Source organism: Leuciscus leuciscus, assembly GCF_965113295.1.
Source record: "Leuciscus leuciscus genome assembly, chromosome: 9".
Classification (NCBI taxonomy): Eukaryota; Metazoa; Chordata; class Actinopteri; order Cypriniformes; family Leuciscidae; genus Leuciscus; species Leuciscus leuciscus.
In genome coordinates this window covers 31,043,091-31,060,121 of record NC_138733.1, presented here as the reverse complement: position 1 = coordinate 31,060,121, position 17,031 = coordinate 31,043,091, and the positions used below count along the sequence as shown (strand labels likewise).

The 17,031-nt window shown below is 36.3% G+C and overlaps 1 protein-coding gene across 1 annotated transcript in view; it reads right to left on the bottom strand.

Annotated features, from left to right (window-relative positions):
* Positions 1-551: 551 nt before the first annotated feature.
* ngef (neuronal guanine nucleotide exchange factor) overlaps positions 552-17,031 on the bottom strand; it is a 27,776-nt gene continuing 11,296 nt past the window's right edge. The window contains exons 5-15 of the mRNA XM_082180921.1: positions 14,609-14,835; positions 14,242-14,402; positions 12,316-12,468; positions 7,931-8,060; positions 7,625-7,699; positions 6,541-6,630; positions 5,215-5,378; positions 4,717-4,875; positions 4,553-4,632; positions 3,438-3,542; positions 552-2,802 (exon numbers count right to left, since the gene is read on the bottom strand). Of these exons, the coding sequence (XP_082037047.1) occupies positions 2,585-2,802; positions 3,438-3,542; positions 4,553-4,632; positions 4,717-4,875; positions 5,215-5,378; positions 6,541-6,630; positions 7,625-7,699; positions 7,931-8,060; positions 12,316-12,468; positions 14,242-14,402; positions 14,609-14,835 (1,562 nt within the window). The 3' untranslated portion in view covers positions 552-2,584. The remainder of the gene's footprint in view (positions 2,803-3,437; positions 3,543-4,552; positions 4,633-4,716; positions 4,876-5,214; positions 5,379-6,540; positions 6,631-7,624; positions 7,700-7,930; positions 8,061-12,315; positions 12,469-14,241; positions 14,403-14,608; positions 14,836-17,031) is intronic.

Sequence of the window (17,031 nt, the reverse complement as noted above, 5' to 3'; positions counted from 1 at the left end):
CACTGTAAGTGAAATAGTAATGTATATTTTTCCAGGGTCTCAGACTGATGCTCACATTTCAAGACCACTCCATCCTAAATTCTCCTTGGATAATATTTGAGCTCTTGACAGTGTTTTTCAGAGTAAAAGATGTGTGTGAAGAGCTGGGAAAGAGGAAGTGGTGTTGTTGGTTCTGCAGCTGGTGTTTTCTGCAAAGCCTGAGCTTCAGGAAACAGCTTGTTGGGTGAAACTACTAAGACTAGTAATAAGTTTGTAATCCGCTATTAAAATCAACATGAACACATTCCTGGTTATATGTTATGAACGATTCATCTGCGCACATCACATTAAAAACGCACATTAAAAATATTCTAACATAACTACATAAAACATCTCTAAAACAACATACCTTTTAGGATACCATCAAAACAATTGGTCACACAGAGACACTTTTCATAAAATCAAGTCTTACCTTATTTTTTCCCCCACATTAAATATCAAGATGTTTAACAGAACTAAAAAAAAATACACTCTGACTAGAGAAACAAAAAACATCCAAGAAAGACACAAAGTGGGTGTTTGTCATTTATTAGATGAGATGAGACGGGGGTGACAAGGTCTCAACATTCAAGATGTATTTTCATTAACAATAAATTATCTTTTTACAATATGAAATGGGACAATTATTTGGCAATATCTCTTTACCACATGTTTTCATATGAACATGCACACAACTTATAAAAACACCTACTCCAGCAGAGCAGCAAGATTAATCTCTCATGGAAGTTACATTCTCTCTTGAAAAAGATAGTTAAACTCTGTCCAAACCAGATGCGACGTAATAAGGTGACAAAAGCAATTATACCACGCAAATGAATGTCTTTGCCCTCACTAGCTATGACAAAAAAAAACAGTGCCTAAAATCTCGTTTTGTGGTTTACAAAATATTTATATGTATTGTAGGTTTGGAACGACATGTGGATGAAATTTTTCCTTTTTGTGTGAACTATCCCTTTAAGGAAAGTCAACTTGGCAGCCATCTTGTCAGCACTTCCAGACAGCTATTTTCTAGTCATACAATTGCATCTCATATTTGCTAAATTTATATTATTTTCATATGGGCTGTGTCCAAAATCGCATCCTCACTTGAGTAGGTACTTATTTTGAATAAGTAATTACTTCGTGACCGCTAAAATATTACATTCTATGAATGTAATCTGGACGCACTACATTCGCCATGCTGTCATTATCATGTGACCAACCAGTGTCAGCTACTGTTGCTTCACTGCCATTCACAAATCCTCTCCCGTGGCCTCATGGGATAGTAAAGTGTCCATCGAATGCACACTCAGAATCTCGCCGGAAGTAGTAGGTCATCCGGGCACTTTTTGTCTACTCTTTTATGAGTACTGGGAATTCGGACATACTTCTTTTGTCTCATACTGTTTTTCACCTACTATAGTAGGGACGCATGTGATTTTGGATGCAGCCATACATTTGTGGACCAAAGCCCGAAATCTCAAAAAAGATTACATTAACATATAGCCTAACAGACTTAAAAAAAGGTCTTTAAAAATAAAATGATATATACTTATTTTGTAGCGCACAGACTCTTGATAATTGTGGACGACGTTGCAATGTACAGTATGTAATTCGATTTTTTTAATTAGTTGTGCATTCAAGAGTAAACAAACAGGTGATCATCTTTTTTTAACTGTATAATGAGACTTGAGTTATGTCTGTATCAAAAAGGTGATTGGTTGATATTAAACATCACTGTGTCACGTGACGTCACTGAGCATTTTCGCTTTCAGTGTGAACAAATGGCTTGTTGCTGAAAAGTTCCCGTGTCGCATCTGGTTAGGACATGGTGTTAGACTGGTTTGACAAGATTACTCTCGTGTGTGTAGTGTGTTTGCGTAGGAAAAACATTGTTTAGTGTGTGTGTGTGTGTGTGTGTGTGTGTGTGTTTCATGCAGCACGTGCAAAAACCGCCTCAGTGTTCTTCATCTGCATTTTTTACTTCCATGTTTCACGTTTAAGGACATGAAACAAAAAATCGCATTCAAAACTCCAGATATGTGCAGATGATTAACTTTGTTCATTTTCTCTCTTATTTTTTTTCTTTTTTTGTTCTTCAAGTGGATGAGAGGTACATACAGTACATCCTCTTTGTCCTCAGAGGTTAGTTTAAAAACACAAACCTGTATTGTCAGTAAAAGGTGTGACCATGCACATTAATACATTCCTTTTCAAGAGAAGCATTATGACTTTACAAAAGTCCTGACGTAGCATTTAGCTTTTTTCCTTCAGCTCATATGCGTCGACGTCAGAAAAAGTGGTCCCCCGTGTGTGATTGCGGAAGTTGAAATCCTTCATGCTAACAGCGCGTTAGGACTGTATGGAAGCAGCGATTCAAAAACACAAGTGCTTATAGTGCAAGATCTGTTCCACGACCCTGTCGAGCCCTCAGTGTGACTCACGTACTCAATAAAACACTGGACACAGAATGACTATCAGTCCACCGTACATCTAGGTGACGTCACTTAGTTCCGGGTCAGGAATCAGGAGAACGAATGGTGGTGGTGGTCATGTGATGTTATTTCTACAGGTCAGTCCAGGTGGGAGTGTACTGGGGGCTTTTGACTGGCCGGCGCCCCCTGGAGGCGGCCCGGGACCCCTGCGCTCCTTCCTGAGCCTGCTGGATACGCTGACACTCTTTGAGGTTCTGAGCCCGAATTTCTGCGCTCATGATCTTCTCCACCACTCGTGAGGGGAACCATCCTCTCTCTCCATCGTGCAACCTTTCACCAAACATCCAGCCTGAGGGAAAGAGACGAACATGCAATTGAGGTTCAGAGAGAAGAAAAAACAGGAAGGACATGCCACAAATATAGTAAAAACAACAGACGACAGGAAGCAAAATAGTGAGAGACTAGCCTATACGGGGTCAGCCCTATGTTCCCACAGCCCTATGTTCCCACGCCCCTTTGTTCCCAAATTTCTAAGAATTTTTTTTTTACTGAAAATTTTGAAAATTAGGCCCTATGTTCCCACAGCCCTATGTTCCCACAACCATATGTTCCCACAGCCCTATGTTCCCACATTCCTATGTTCTCTCATTTAACTATGTCCCCAATGAAGGGTAGGTTTTAGTGCTTGTGCTGGTACAGGGATAGCCCAATAACATCCCAGACAAGTCTCCCTCCTGTGAGGGGTAGGTTTAGGTATGTTAGGGTTAGGGTTAGGGTTGTGGGAACATAGGGCTGTGGGAACATAGACATGCTCCCGTTTATACAGCTGACAGCTGATGATCAGACTTGACAGATGCAGACCTGGACTCGCCAAAAACAGCAAAGACCGATGAAGCTGCATGGCTTATTGAGAGACTTTTACGTAAACATTGACAGATTTTTCAGGACGCCCAGGGTGTGTCGATGTGTTTTTTTATTTCTTACCATCATCTGTACACTCCAGAATGTGAAGCACATCAGCCATTTCTACAGAGAGCTCATCCGGTTCCTGAGAGGAGTACGACTGGATACACTGAACCTGCGGAGAATCTGACGTGCACCAGCAAAAACAATAAATCATACTGCACACAGTATTAATTAGACTAATTCAACTCATGATAGATTCAAATAAAAGAAATTATTATTATTATTATTATTATTATATTAGGCTACCATTATTTTATAATACAAACAAAATAAATATATTATATTAATTATTATATTTTTTATTTTAAATTAAATATTATACATCATATTTATTATTAAATTAATAATTGTATAATTTTATAAATAAGAATATTATATTATAACACTAATTCAACTCATGAGTCACGACAGATTAAAATAAAATAAATTAAATATTACGTATCATAATGTATTATTACATTAATTATTTTATAATTTTACACTAACACAACTTATGACAGATAAATATATATATATTACATTATTTTATAATATTAGAAAAAAAATGTTTTATTGTATTATTATATTAAGTATTTTATATTATTAATAAAATATATATGATTTATAATCATTACATTATTTATTTCATAATATATTAATTATTATTATACTTTTTATTTTAGATTTTAAATTAAATCATTTTAGATAATTATAAATAAAATAAACATAATACATTATATTATTAATATATTTGTTTTATAATATTATCATTAAATATTATCTACAATATTATTATATTATTTATTTTATATTTTAAATAAAACACACATTACATATTATAATTTTATATTATTTATTTATATAAAACTGTTTAAACAAATAAAATAATAAAATATTAAATTCAATTTAAAAATGCCTCTATTATAGGGACGTTTGGGCCAATGACAGTTTGCTGTGGGCGGAGCTAACTAGTGTGATGAGGCAAAAATGAAAACGTCTTAATAGGACAAAATCATGGAAGAGATGCGAATAATCTTGCCTGGTTCAGACAAAGAAATCCCTTTTTAACATTTAGCAGCTTGAACTTTTATCCAAACCAACAGCATTCAAGCAAGTCAAGACACACAGGGTGCGCAGACATATATGTGATGTACCTGGCTGGTGAGTGCTGGTTGAGAGGAATCTCGTACGGCGGTTTGGAGTCAAAGCGTATATCCAGCGCAGTTTATCGCTTCTGTAAACATTCAGAGCGCCATTAGTGCACAAAGCAAACATGTGCTGTAATCTCTGAGATAATGGCTTAGGACTGTGTTCTCACATGCTTTCACTCTTGAGCATGTAGCTGACTTCTCTGTCCTCCTGGTTCTCCAGCAGTTTCAACACAAACACTGAGGCCAGCGTCTGACCCTGATCCTCCAGGTCTTCAGTCCTCAGCATGGAGCGACTGCAAGAGTCCAGGACCTGGTACTTCTCTCCACTGAAACACACGTGCAGTAAATATGAATAGAGCAAAAATAAACAGAATACCCAAGAAACATGTCGATTAATCAGACAATATTTAGCCATTTTGAGCCATTTCAGCAGTCATCTTTTGACAATTAATATCAACAAATCAATGGACATTAAGCTATATCTGTGAGTTTTTTCCCTGCATATTTCAAAGGATGCCATCTCTGTGTAAAACAACTGTTTATTTCATTTTCATCTCCTTCGGTGTCAGTAAATTGCATTTAATCTCTGTAGATTTCAACATTGGCATTGAGCGAATGATGACATCATGATTTGAAGGAGGTTGAGCTGATGACGTCACACAGACCTGGAGCTGCGTTTGGTGATGAGCAGCAGGTTATTGAACAGGAACAGGTAAATGGGGTGATAGAGCTTGCGGCTGCGCATGGTCCTAGTGCTCTTGGGTCCAGACATCTGCTGCACCTCACCCTTCTTCAGCAGCCAGCGAGAGTGAGAAATCACCGGCACGGACTGAAAACAGGAGAAGAAGAAGACAGCTGCTCTTTATGGGCTTATGGAGATGAGTTTCGCTCTGACACACGAGTAAACACTTCTTACCAAGGACTGTTGCAACAATTAAAGGGATAGACACAATGTTTGGTCACACTTTAGTTTAGGGTCCAATTCTCTATTAACTAACTATTCACTATGACTTTTGCCTCAATAAACTCCTAAATTACTGCTTATTAATAGTTAGTATGGTAGATGTTAAGTTTAGGTATAAGTATAAACATCCTAGAAATGCATGCTAGTTAATAATGAGAATTGGACCCTAAACTAAAGTGTGACCCAATTACATTTTTAATTTATGTGGTCATTTACACACCTTTGTGCTGCTTCAAACTCTGAATATGTTAATGAGATGTTCGCAGAATGTTCGCATTGATCGTTTTTTATAGCATGAACATGCATGTCAGTCAACCTCTAAAAAGAGTTATACTCCAGCCCTCAAATGTCATTCAAGATGTGAAAATGTGTTGCACAAAGTTTAACATTAACATATGCCATTGGGTCTCAAATGTTTCATAATTGAATGAGATGCATCGTTTCAATAAGCGCATGCAAATGAGATCTACTTTAGAGCTACCGCACAAGAGATTTTCAGTGCATAATGACTTCAGTTTCAGTCCGCTCCTCACATACAGCTATTATTTTACGGAAAGAAAGTCGCAGCTACTGTAAATAGTCACACTGGGTCAAATTGAACTATTGAAAGAAAACAGTTGCATCTACAACAAACAGCTGAAATAATGTACAATAAAACGAGACGATTACAAACATTAGAAATGCTACACTGAAAAATTATTTTGGTGTAGGATTTGGTTTTGAAACAATATTCACTTTTGCTAGTAAATTTCACAAATAATTACAAAGAAATGTGACATTTTTAGACTGAAATAGTATTTTCTTGTAAAACCTGCTCCAATAATCGTTTTTTTTTTTTTTTTACATATTTTCTGGCTTCAGAAAACTTGCATGCATGGTGCTACTCTTGTAAAGTTTTTTTATTTTATTTTATTTTTAATACTTAGACAGTATCCAGTCAACATTCTATTTGATTGCATGTTTGGGTGAACAGAGCTTGTTATGACACAACATCTTCACAATGAATCATTTGACTTCTTTTGTGTACCTTTGACTTGAATTCGAGCGTTTTCTCGATGCTGATCAGCTCCTCAGTGCGACTCATCTTCCTCACACCTTCATTGCACTCCTTCACAATCTGAGAACCACAGTGACACACACACGTGCATTTAGAACTTTGTGGGGATTTCCTATTCACTTCTATTTTAACATAACAAGTATCTACACTAACCCAAACACTCACCCTAACCTTGAAATACAACAGGTATTGTTCGATACGAAAACTGACCATTATTTAGCCCATTTTTAAACTGATTTCAGTGAGGGAATATCTCCAGTTCATCAGGTTTTACTATTTCCTCAGAAATGCTCTCATCGCTGTTAAAATAACAAACTCCCACACACAAGAACAAGTTTGACTAAATAACACTTACAAGTTTCACCCCAACTAGGAGTTCAAGTATAAGCTGTTTGTTTACAAAGATTGAACAAATCTTTATAAACGTGCAAACCGCAGATGACCTCTGGGACACTGAGCAGGTTTTTATTGAATAGCTGTTCGAGAGTCTTGATTCATTTCTGAATCATTATGATTAGAGAAAATGTTTGATGACAAACCAACCACACCAAAATGACAGCACCCTTAACAGCCTAAAGGTAGTCAGATGCCTTTGCACGTGTTGTATTTCTATTTATTGCATGCCGTTTTATTATATCACGTGGTCATTGGTGCACTTTTTGTTGTGAAATATTTAGCAAAAGCATTTTGTGGTGAATTAATTTAGTGATGATGTATTTCCTGTCAACAACCACAACAAAGCCCCACATGGATACATTTTGGCATTATGATTGTTGCCATTAAACAAATAATTTGAGTTTGTGAACTTGAATAGCAGTTTAATTCCAACATCACATGATCCCAGCAATATTCGCTTTAAGATATTTCAAGAAAAACAATTAATAGCAGCTGTTAAAGTCATGTTGAGGGTGTTTCTGCAGCTACGAGAGGTGTGGCACGGTAACCATGGTAACGTGGACAACAGGGCAAGGTGTGCTTGACAGGTGAAAGTCCAGAGACAATGAAACATAATGACAAGGCTCATTACCCCACCCTGAAATCATAACACACTAACCCTTTCCAACTCTTGATGTGCTAATATGGCCGTCTTTTCTCTGTCAGAATTTTCCTCCACCTTCTTCAGAATATTCTGGAACACAAAGAAGCAGTTTTGATATAGACCACATTTACCAACACACATACAAACTGCAAACAAAAGCAATGTAGTATTTTCATAAATAATGTATAAGTGAACTATCAATATTCATAACAGCAACTTACAATATACATGGAGTTTAAAATTTGTTAAAAGAGCCAGATTTTTGAGACATTTGCTTGGCTTATTCAAGTTATTCGAGACGTCTGATTGGCTGACGCCTACCTGAACAAGTAGCTTGAGTCGTGTGATTCGCTGGAAGGGGAGGATGAGGAAGGAGGTGAACGAGAGGCCCTTCACTTTCGGCTGATTCTCCAGGATGGATATTTTCTCTCGGAAAAGAGCGTTTTCTTGTCTGAAAGATATACAGACACACTCCTGACATTTGTGTATAATTGCGTTAACGCAAATATAGCCGACATGAAGAGTGTGTGTGACTGCAAAACACAGAGGCAATGATGGGCAAGCTACTCAAAAAATGCAACTAGCTAAAATACAAACTACTCAATAGAACAAAATAAGCGATGCTTTGTTGTTGAGATTTGTTAAAAAAAAAAGGGATACGGTAATAATAAGGTAATAATGTTACGTTACATTACATTACCTCACCGCATACTGCCAAAACACAGTATAAAATAATTTTTAAGAAAGTATGCACTTGAGGCAGGTGAAGTTTTTTTTTGAAGAGGGTTTTCACAGCGATGCCATATAGAAGAACCATTTTGGTTTCACACATCACACATCTTTACTGCTAAAATATTATTAAGAAAATGTAACGTTACCTGCTTGGTTTGAACAAACCACTAAAGCTTTAACCTAATGCATCACTACTTTCATAACTGTAACACAAGGCTTTAGATCACGCGTCCTGTTGTGGTATTATAAACGACCAGACTCATTTTCTCCTGAGACACAACACCTTTCTGTTGAACTGCGGTCATATGAAGCTGCTTGCATTTGGCGGTTTGTCATAATCATAGAACTTGACATGTAGAACAAAGGGTCGTATTAAACCACTTACACAGTCCACAACCAAAAGTGAAACAGTCAAGGAATCAGAAACGGTTATGATTTACAGTAATAAGACCAGCAACTTATTGATGCAAACTACAGTATATGCTCTTTATATCACTAAGATAGTTTGCATAAATGCACATTTCAGTTTCAGCAAGTGTCATGTTCAGTGGCATGAGGCTGAACGCTGGCGTATACAGCACTAATACTGTATATTGCCTACTATTTAAAAACAAAAACCTCTCATTTGTGACACATTTCTTTTTAGCACAGTTCAAATGGAGGGTCAATAGATTCAGATTTTGCCAAAAGTGCTAGGTCATTCTTTGCATAGAGAAACTTTGGATAGCACAATGCAGAGATAGCAGCATGTTAGTATGATATTACAAACACAGCCTATTATTTCACTTAGATTTTTGACAAATATGTGCGGTTTAGCCTGTTGTCCAGCAGGTGGCCTATGAATCAAGCTGACTGTAGAATAAAGTTTAGCAGTGCAGATTGGTTATGCATGAGAAATTGAGTTCATAGCAGCATTTCCATTAAACAAATTATTCTTCATTTTGGATTATATTGCTTAAAGATAAAAATAGGCGTAATTGTTGTTAAAAAAAATTGTATTTAGTATGATTATCGCCTCTAGGACAAAACAATGAACTATTTGAAATGAACATAACTAGGTCACAAAGCAGGAAGACGGAGTATGAGGTTAGACTTTATGAACCTGTGTGGTTTAAAAACAACAAAACATGCTTGTTTCTGATGCACAACCTAGCTGTTGTTTTGGCCGTAATACACACACACACACACACACACACAGGCTGGATTTAACCCTAATCTTAACAAGAATGGAAAGAACTAAAACTCCCCGGGCCTGTGAGCAGAAAGTCCCATGAGCTTTACAAGGCTTACAAACGCACACAAATGAAATCAGCAACACAAACCTTCACACAATACATCACAAGACAGCGAGGACTGAAGCCTCAGGCGAGAATCCAGGTAGACAGCTGGTTAACATGCATCCAGATGTGATGATTTACACAACAAATACACACAACTGTCCCTCCCATTTATACACGCACAATCAATAAACTCACACAAAGCTAACAGAGAATGTATATTATGTATATTAATGATATAAAAACCACTTTCTTCTTCCACAGAAGAAAATCAGTAGACTAATACGGGTTGGAACAACATGGAGGTGAGTAAATGATCACAAGTCTTTTCTTTTTTGGGGCGAACTATCACTGTAATAAATGTACAGTGTCATGTAATTTCACTAAGCGAAGTAACCGTGGGAACATCGATGAGTTTCTGTTGTTGTTTCTTGAATGAGCCACACCCACAACACAAGTCAAGTCACTGTGTCACGTTTAATTATAGAGACATCACACACAACGTCACATACAATGTTTCCGTCACGCCACAAACAAGGAAACACTCTTTCATTCCAAAGCTTAATTCGCACAAAGACAAAGAAAGCATTTCAGACCAGAATGAATCTGCATGTTGGTTTAGTTAGTGGATCAAATTTAGTTGATCAGCATTGTCTCTCTAATGAATCTGTTCAACCAATGAACTCTTGTTAAGGTAAAACACCACAGGTGAATAGGGTAAAAATTTTAACTAATAATGACCTTTATTCACTATGCATTGACTAATCACAGAACAATAACAATTGTTTTGTATTAAAGTGTTCAGATATGCAAATGAGGCAGTATCTAATTAAATATGCACTAATTTGCATAGGTTTCAGAACAGCAGTCTGAACTTTGGATAAAGTCAGGTTCAAAATTATTGTTTCATTCTTCTGACATACCTGAGTTAAAGGTTTTTACAGAGGGGATTTTGGATATCTCTTTTCACGTCATCTCTCTGATGATGTGTTTACTGGCATGAGGTCAGGACAACCTGTGACTCACAGGAGATCCACCAATAGCGAAACACAACCATCCAACCATCCAATCAATTCCCGAAGGACAAAATCAAATGCATACTCTCGAAAGACAAAAAGTCCAGCCCTATATGTTTTCTTGTTCAAGAAGCCACTTTTTTTCCCATCCCATCATAATAGGGAATAAAAGACCATCTTCTCTTTCATGACGACTTTAAATAAATCAGGCAAATTTTATATGAACAAATCCCTTCAGAATATAGACCTTATGTAGCCCCGCCCCTTTCCAGCGCTGCGCTCGTTGTCTTTTGACTTCCGGTCTGTATTTTCACAGCGATCTTGCGTATTTATGAAACATTACAATCCTCATGATAACTTTCGTTAACTTTACATTAATTAAATCCACTTCAAAGGCTATTTACTCCTGGACAGCAATGCCATTGAAATATAAAGAGCGACCGCAAAAACGGAAGCTCAAAGACAATATTCTAAAGATGGCGGCGCCCTCGTTTCTCTGGCGCAAAAGGTCTATACAGTAGATAGGAATAAAACTGAAAAGTGCTACTGCCTTTAAATATATGAAATCGACAGATGCAAATAGATGAAGTGTAATAAAAAAAAAAACACTAAAATGTGAACTGGATGTTTTCTATCCACTAGTCTGAAAGATGTTATAGAAGCAAAATAGCCCAAGATATCAAAATTGACCAGTTATAGATGCATTCACATAGTTTTGTAGTACATATTTTGTATCCATAAGATGATTGGGTAACACTTTATTTCAATAGTCTACTTTAAGTAACTTTGCAAGAACATGTTTACATATTCTACTAACCCTAACCTATCAGATATGCCCTGTTTACAGCTGGTATTAAGATGTGTTTTGGTCGATCAGATCACAAGTGGACGAGGGAGACACATTCCCGTTTACTCCTGGTGTTTAAATCCGTCTCTTTTGTCCTCTTTTAACCACTTCTGTCCTGATTTCTTCGAGGTGAGGGTCTATGGCCGGGTAAATGTATGGGCTTTTTCCGATCTTTCAATCTAATGGATGAAATAAGCTCATGCAGTTTACATATAAACACGACCAGAAACGATGGAAAAACACATGGAGAGCAGCAGCTTTAGTTTCTGCTCTGATAACCATAAGAACACACTGTGAGTGTGTGTTAGAAATCAGGAATGGTGAGAGAACATTGTGCTTGGTACGTTTTTCATCTTCAAACCAATCCGGGGTCAAAGTTTAAATCCCGTCTGGCTAGTGCGCTTCTCATAATGTGTACTCATTAGGTCAGTAGGCGGAGAGTAGGCGTCTTTTGTGGCTGTTTGAACACATTCGACCACATGAGCGTTTACACTATATGAAAGCAATCCGGTCAAATGCGTTTACTACTACTTCAGGAGGTCGTTGAAAGTGGACAAGCTAAAAACATTTTAGACTCCGTTTACACCTGTATTATTTAGCGTTGTCCACTTGTGGTCTTAATTCTAGGTGTAAACGGCCTAAGTTGACGAAGCTGCAAAGAGACTTCTAGTTAGTCTAAAGCAGACTATCAAAATAAAGTGTAACCAATGATTTTTTTTTAGAATAGCACGCCAAAATTGTGCCTCCGCCCTGACATATTTGCCCTTAAACAAATGACTGAATTACACTAAATCTTTCCCATTTTTCATATTCACAGGTAAGAAATGTTCTTACAGTATCCGTCGGTAGTTCTTCTCCTGGTACGCCTGGTTGATGACGTAGCTGATGAAGACTTGGAAGTGGTTAACAGCATGATAACAAACAATGTCGCACACGTCTGAGATCAGGATGGACTCTTCGATCCTGTGCTCCAGATCCATGAGGAACCTGAGGAAAGCATGAGGTCATCATCGAGACAGCAACATCATGTAGACTACTTCAGTTGCAATGGGGAAAGTACATATACATTTCAAAACTGTTGTGGCGACTTCAGTCTCACATTCCTTTTCTTAAAATTAAAGAGTAAACAGAGAACTGTCACAAACTCAAACAATCTTAACGGAAAATGCTTGCTTGTATATGTACTTTGAAAGTCCACTGGAAATGGTATATACTTGTGCAATTTTGTTTACTGGTACTGGCTACAGAAATCAAACATTTCTCTTTCAAGAAACTTTAACTTGGGTTCAATAGCTTTAGCTTAGCTGTGCACTAACAAACACATCTTATATAAGAAAGAAACTCAAATCAATCTTGTAATCCAATGTTTCACACTGTACGAGAGCAGGTTTGGAAGGGCAGAGTTGCTCCTGAATCATGCGCATGAATCATCGCATTAGTGGGTGGATTTGCATGCTATAAAGCTGACTGACTGACTGTATCAAATCGCACCAACACTTTAATTTTAGCCTGTGGGCAATAATGGGTATCAAGGTGAATGGGAGGAAGTTTCACTTCTGAAATCTTATTGAAGCAAATGTATGTACCGTATTTCAATGGAAATTAAATTAACATTGACCATTACGTGAGGCAAAACAAGTTTGAAACATCAACTACTTCCACACATTAGAAAGATACTTATTGGATTAAAAAAGGCAGATGTCATATTATGTGAGTACACATAGAAAAAACAACTATTTTCGATAAAATGTATTTTTAAACATATTTTGGATGTATATATTTGATTTAACTATAAATTAATTAATAAACAAATAATATATAAATTACTGGATATATTCAAAATAGACACAATTTAGCAAATACTATTAATATATTTTATAGATTTTCCTGACATATTCTTTTGCAGTTTTTTATATTTATATAAAATAAATAGAAAATGTATTTTTAAAATATATTTTGGACTCATATTTTTATGTAAAATAAATTAATAAACTATTAATATATAAATGTATAAATGAATAAACAAATAATATATATAATATATGGAAATATATAATATACAATATAAAGAAATTACATTTAAATAATAATAATTAATAAACTATTTATATACAATATTAATATATAATATAAAAATATATATTAATAAACTATTAATAAATAAATGACTAATTGTATTCAAAACAGATATATTTTAACATATATTATGAATATATTCTTGATATTCTTGCTGTGTTTGTACATTTATATAAAATGTACAGAACATTTTATTTTAAAATATATTTTGGAAAAATGTGTTCATTTATATATAAATTACTATATATAATATAAATTACTAAATATATTCAAAATAAATATATTTTAGCATTTCTCCTGATATGTTTTGGGCTGTTTTTGTATGTTTAAAATATATATATTTTGACATATATTTTGAATATAAATATAATAATAATCATCATAATTATGATAAAATATTGTTATGATTATATATTCTTGATTTCCCCTGATATATTTTGGCTGCTTTTTGCACATTTTAAAATGAAATACATAATTATTTGCTAAAATTGAACTGATGCAGCCATTTATAACTGATTAATTTTATAATGAGAAAAAGCCACTGTGTTCTAGGTAAATTTGCAAAACACTGCTGTCCTGTCAGCCTCCTTCATAAAATAGAAGCATTAAATATGACAAGACTATGGAAACCAAAAGCGTATGAAATTGAACACCAACCGCATACATTGCCTCACAAACACACACCTTTCGCTTGCCTTCATGATGTCCTCAATGTTTGAGAACAGGAAGTGCATGTCAGACTGACTCAAGGTGTTGACAAGCAGAGGGTTGCGCAGAAAGTGGGTCTCCAGAAGCTCCAGGCTTTTGTAGTACGACGCCTCAGAAGTCACCAGTTCAAACATGGCCTACGGAAAGAGACAGAGACACATTCATTTGATGTGTACTGCTATTGCTATTGAGTGTTTTTGCTGTCAGTTCAATGTTTAAATAGTCTGATGATTCAGTGTTCGCTGTAAACTAGTCCTGCAATGTGCTATCAGAGTTCCTCTGAACCCCTCCACCTGCCCCAGCTCCACCTGCCACCATTTTTGCTTCAAAGCATGTGTCCCACCTCCTGCAGTATAATCTCCTTTGGCTCCAGTGTCTTCAGGTGTCCACTCTCCTTCACAGCCTCCAGGTTTTGCCAGAGGCTCAGTGAATGCATGCTGTTCCTCAACTGCAGCTGCAACGCAGGCGCAGCCGTGACCCCTGACCCTGCAGTCGGGAGCCCATCTCTCTGTCGACGCTGCTCGATCTCCTGCTGCTTAGAGGTGTCGCGGTACTCTTGATACAAAACGTCTGGACACAAACACACATTAAAGCACAGAATGGTGATTCAGAAGGACAATATTTTCACAAGTTGTTTGATTCTATCTGATGAGACATTGCATCACAGATAAAAGTGCACTATAGTAAATGCATATTTCTCATTTACGTTTCTAAAAAACCAATTAGGCAGCATGAGCCTCTTACTTGACATAAGAAATCGACTGAGTTCAATGTAACTTTGTGTGAAACATTTGTTTATTAACTTGCATAACACAGCTGGTCATGCGATCTCAACCAAAGTCACTTTAAGACAAGTCAAAGTCATGGAAGCTTGTTTATATATATATATATATATATATATATATGTCATTTTACATGACATGACGGTGGTGGTGGTTGAGGAGAGATCCCCTGATATGATTGTAATGCGCTTTGGGTGTACAGTAGTACATATGAAAGCGCTATATAAATGACTCATTCATTCATTCATGACAATACCTGGTTTTAAGGATAAGGTTATAATTAGGTTAATAGTAGGTTTAGGGTAAGGGTTCAGGTAAGGCACTTAGTTGTGATGAGTAGGGTTAGGGTTAGGAACATTGCATTGTGTCAATGAATGTCCTTACAAAGACAGATGCACAAGAATATGTGTGTGTGTGTGTGTGTGTGTGTGTGTGTGTGTGTGTGTGTGTGTGTGTGTGTGTGTGTGTGTGTACGCGCGCGCTTCTCAAAAGGTTGATTTTGTACAGAGGAAAGCAGTTGCATAATGTCCTGCAGTCACATTCAACAAGACCTTCAGGTGGGTGTTCAGCACAGTCGCTTATATAACGGAGAGGAGAGGAGAGGAGAGGAGAGGAGAGGAGAGAAGAGAAGAGAAGAGAAGAGAAGAGAAGAGAAGAGAAGAGAAGAGAAGAGAAGAGAAGAGAAGAGAAGAGAAGAGAAGAGAAGAGAAGAGAAGAGAAGGGAAGGGAGGGGAGGGGAGGGGAGGGGAGAGGGGAGGGGAGGGGAGGGGAGGGGAGAGGAGAGGAGAGGAGAGGAGAGGAGAGGAGAGGAGAGGAGAGGAGAGGAGAGGAGAGGAGAGGAGAGGAGAGGGGAGAGGGGAGGAGAGGGGAGGGGAGGGGAGGGGAGGGGAGGGGAGGGGAGGGGAGGGGAGGGGAGGGGAGGGGAGGGGAGGGGAGGGGAGGGGAGGGGAGAGGAGAGGAGAGGAGAGGATTACGGGAACAGGTGAGAAGAGAGAGTATGTGAGAAATTTAGAATAATCTTAAATAACGATAGAAAAATGATATAAATGGTAAATGGGTTGCTGAAATTTCATTATTAACATGTATTATGAATATATATTCCTGCTTTCTCCAGATATATTTACATAAAATGTAATATTACAATATATTTTGGGCAAACATTTTGACTTAAAATATATAAATTAATAAAAATATTCCAAAATAGATATATTATTAAATGTATAATGAATATATATTCCTGATATTTTGTATATTTACATATAATGTATTTAGAAAATATATTAGCCTTACATTTTTATTTGAAATATATAATAACTACATATGAATGTATTCAGATTTTCTCTGATATATATATATGTATATGTATATTTACATAAAATGTATTTTTTAAATATATTTTGTACATACATTTTTATTAAAAGTATATAATTACTAAATATAGTCAAAATATATATTTTTGTACAGATGTTATGAATATATATTCCTGATATTTCTGCTTTTTTTTGTATATTAACATACAATAGATATTTAAAATATGTATTTAGACATACATTCTGATTTTAAATATATAAATGACTAAATATGAACATATATTCCTGATATCTTCTGATAGATTTCTTTTTTTTTTTTTTATACATACAAGAAAGTGATAATAGAAAACAAAGAGAAAGAAGAGAAAGGAAGAGATGCGACATGACAGAGAGGATAGCAGATAATTGAGACAAAATGAGAGGAAATGAGATGAGAAGAGCAATAAAAAAGAGACAGAAAAACTAAATCAGTGAAGAAGAGAGAGAACTGGATGCAGATATAAGAGAGAGAAATAGACAGAGGGAAATAGTCAGAGATGATATAAAATGACGCTGCGTTGGCGAAGAAAGCGGATAACTCTTTCTTGCAGTTATTCCAGCATATATTTAAAAAGACATCACCCACACACTCCACCTGCCTTCATCCTACACACACACACACACACACACACTCA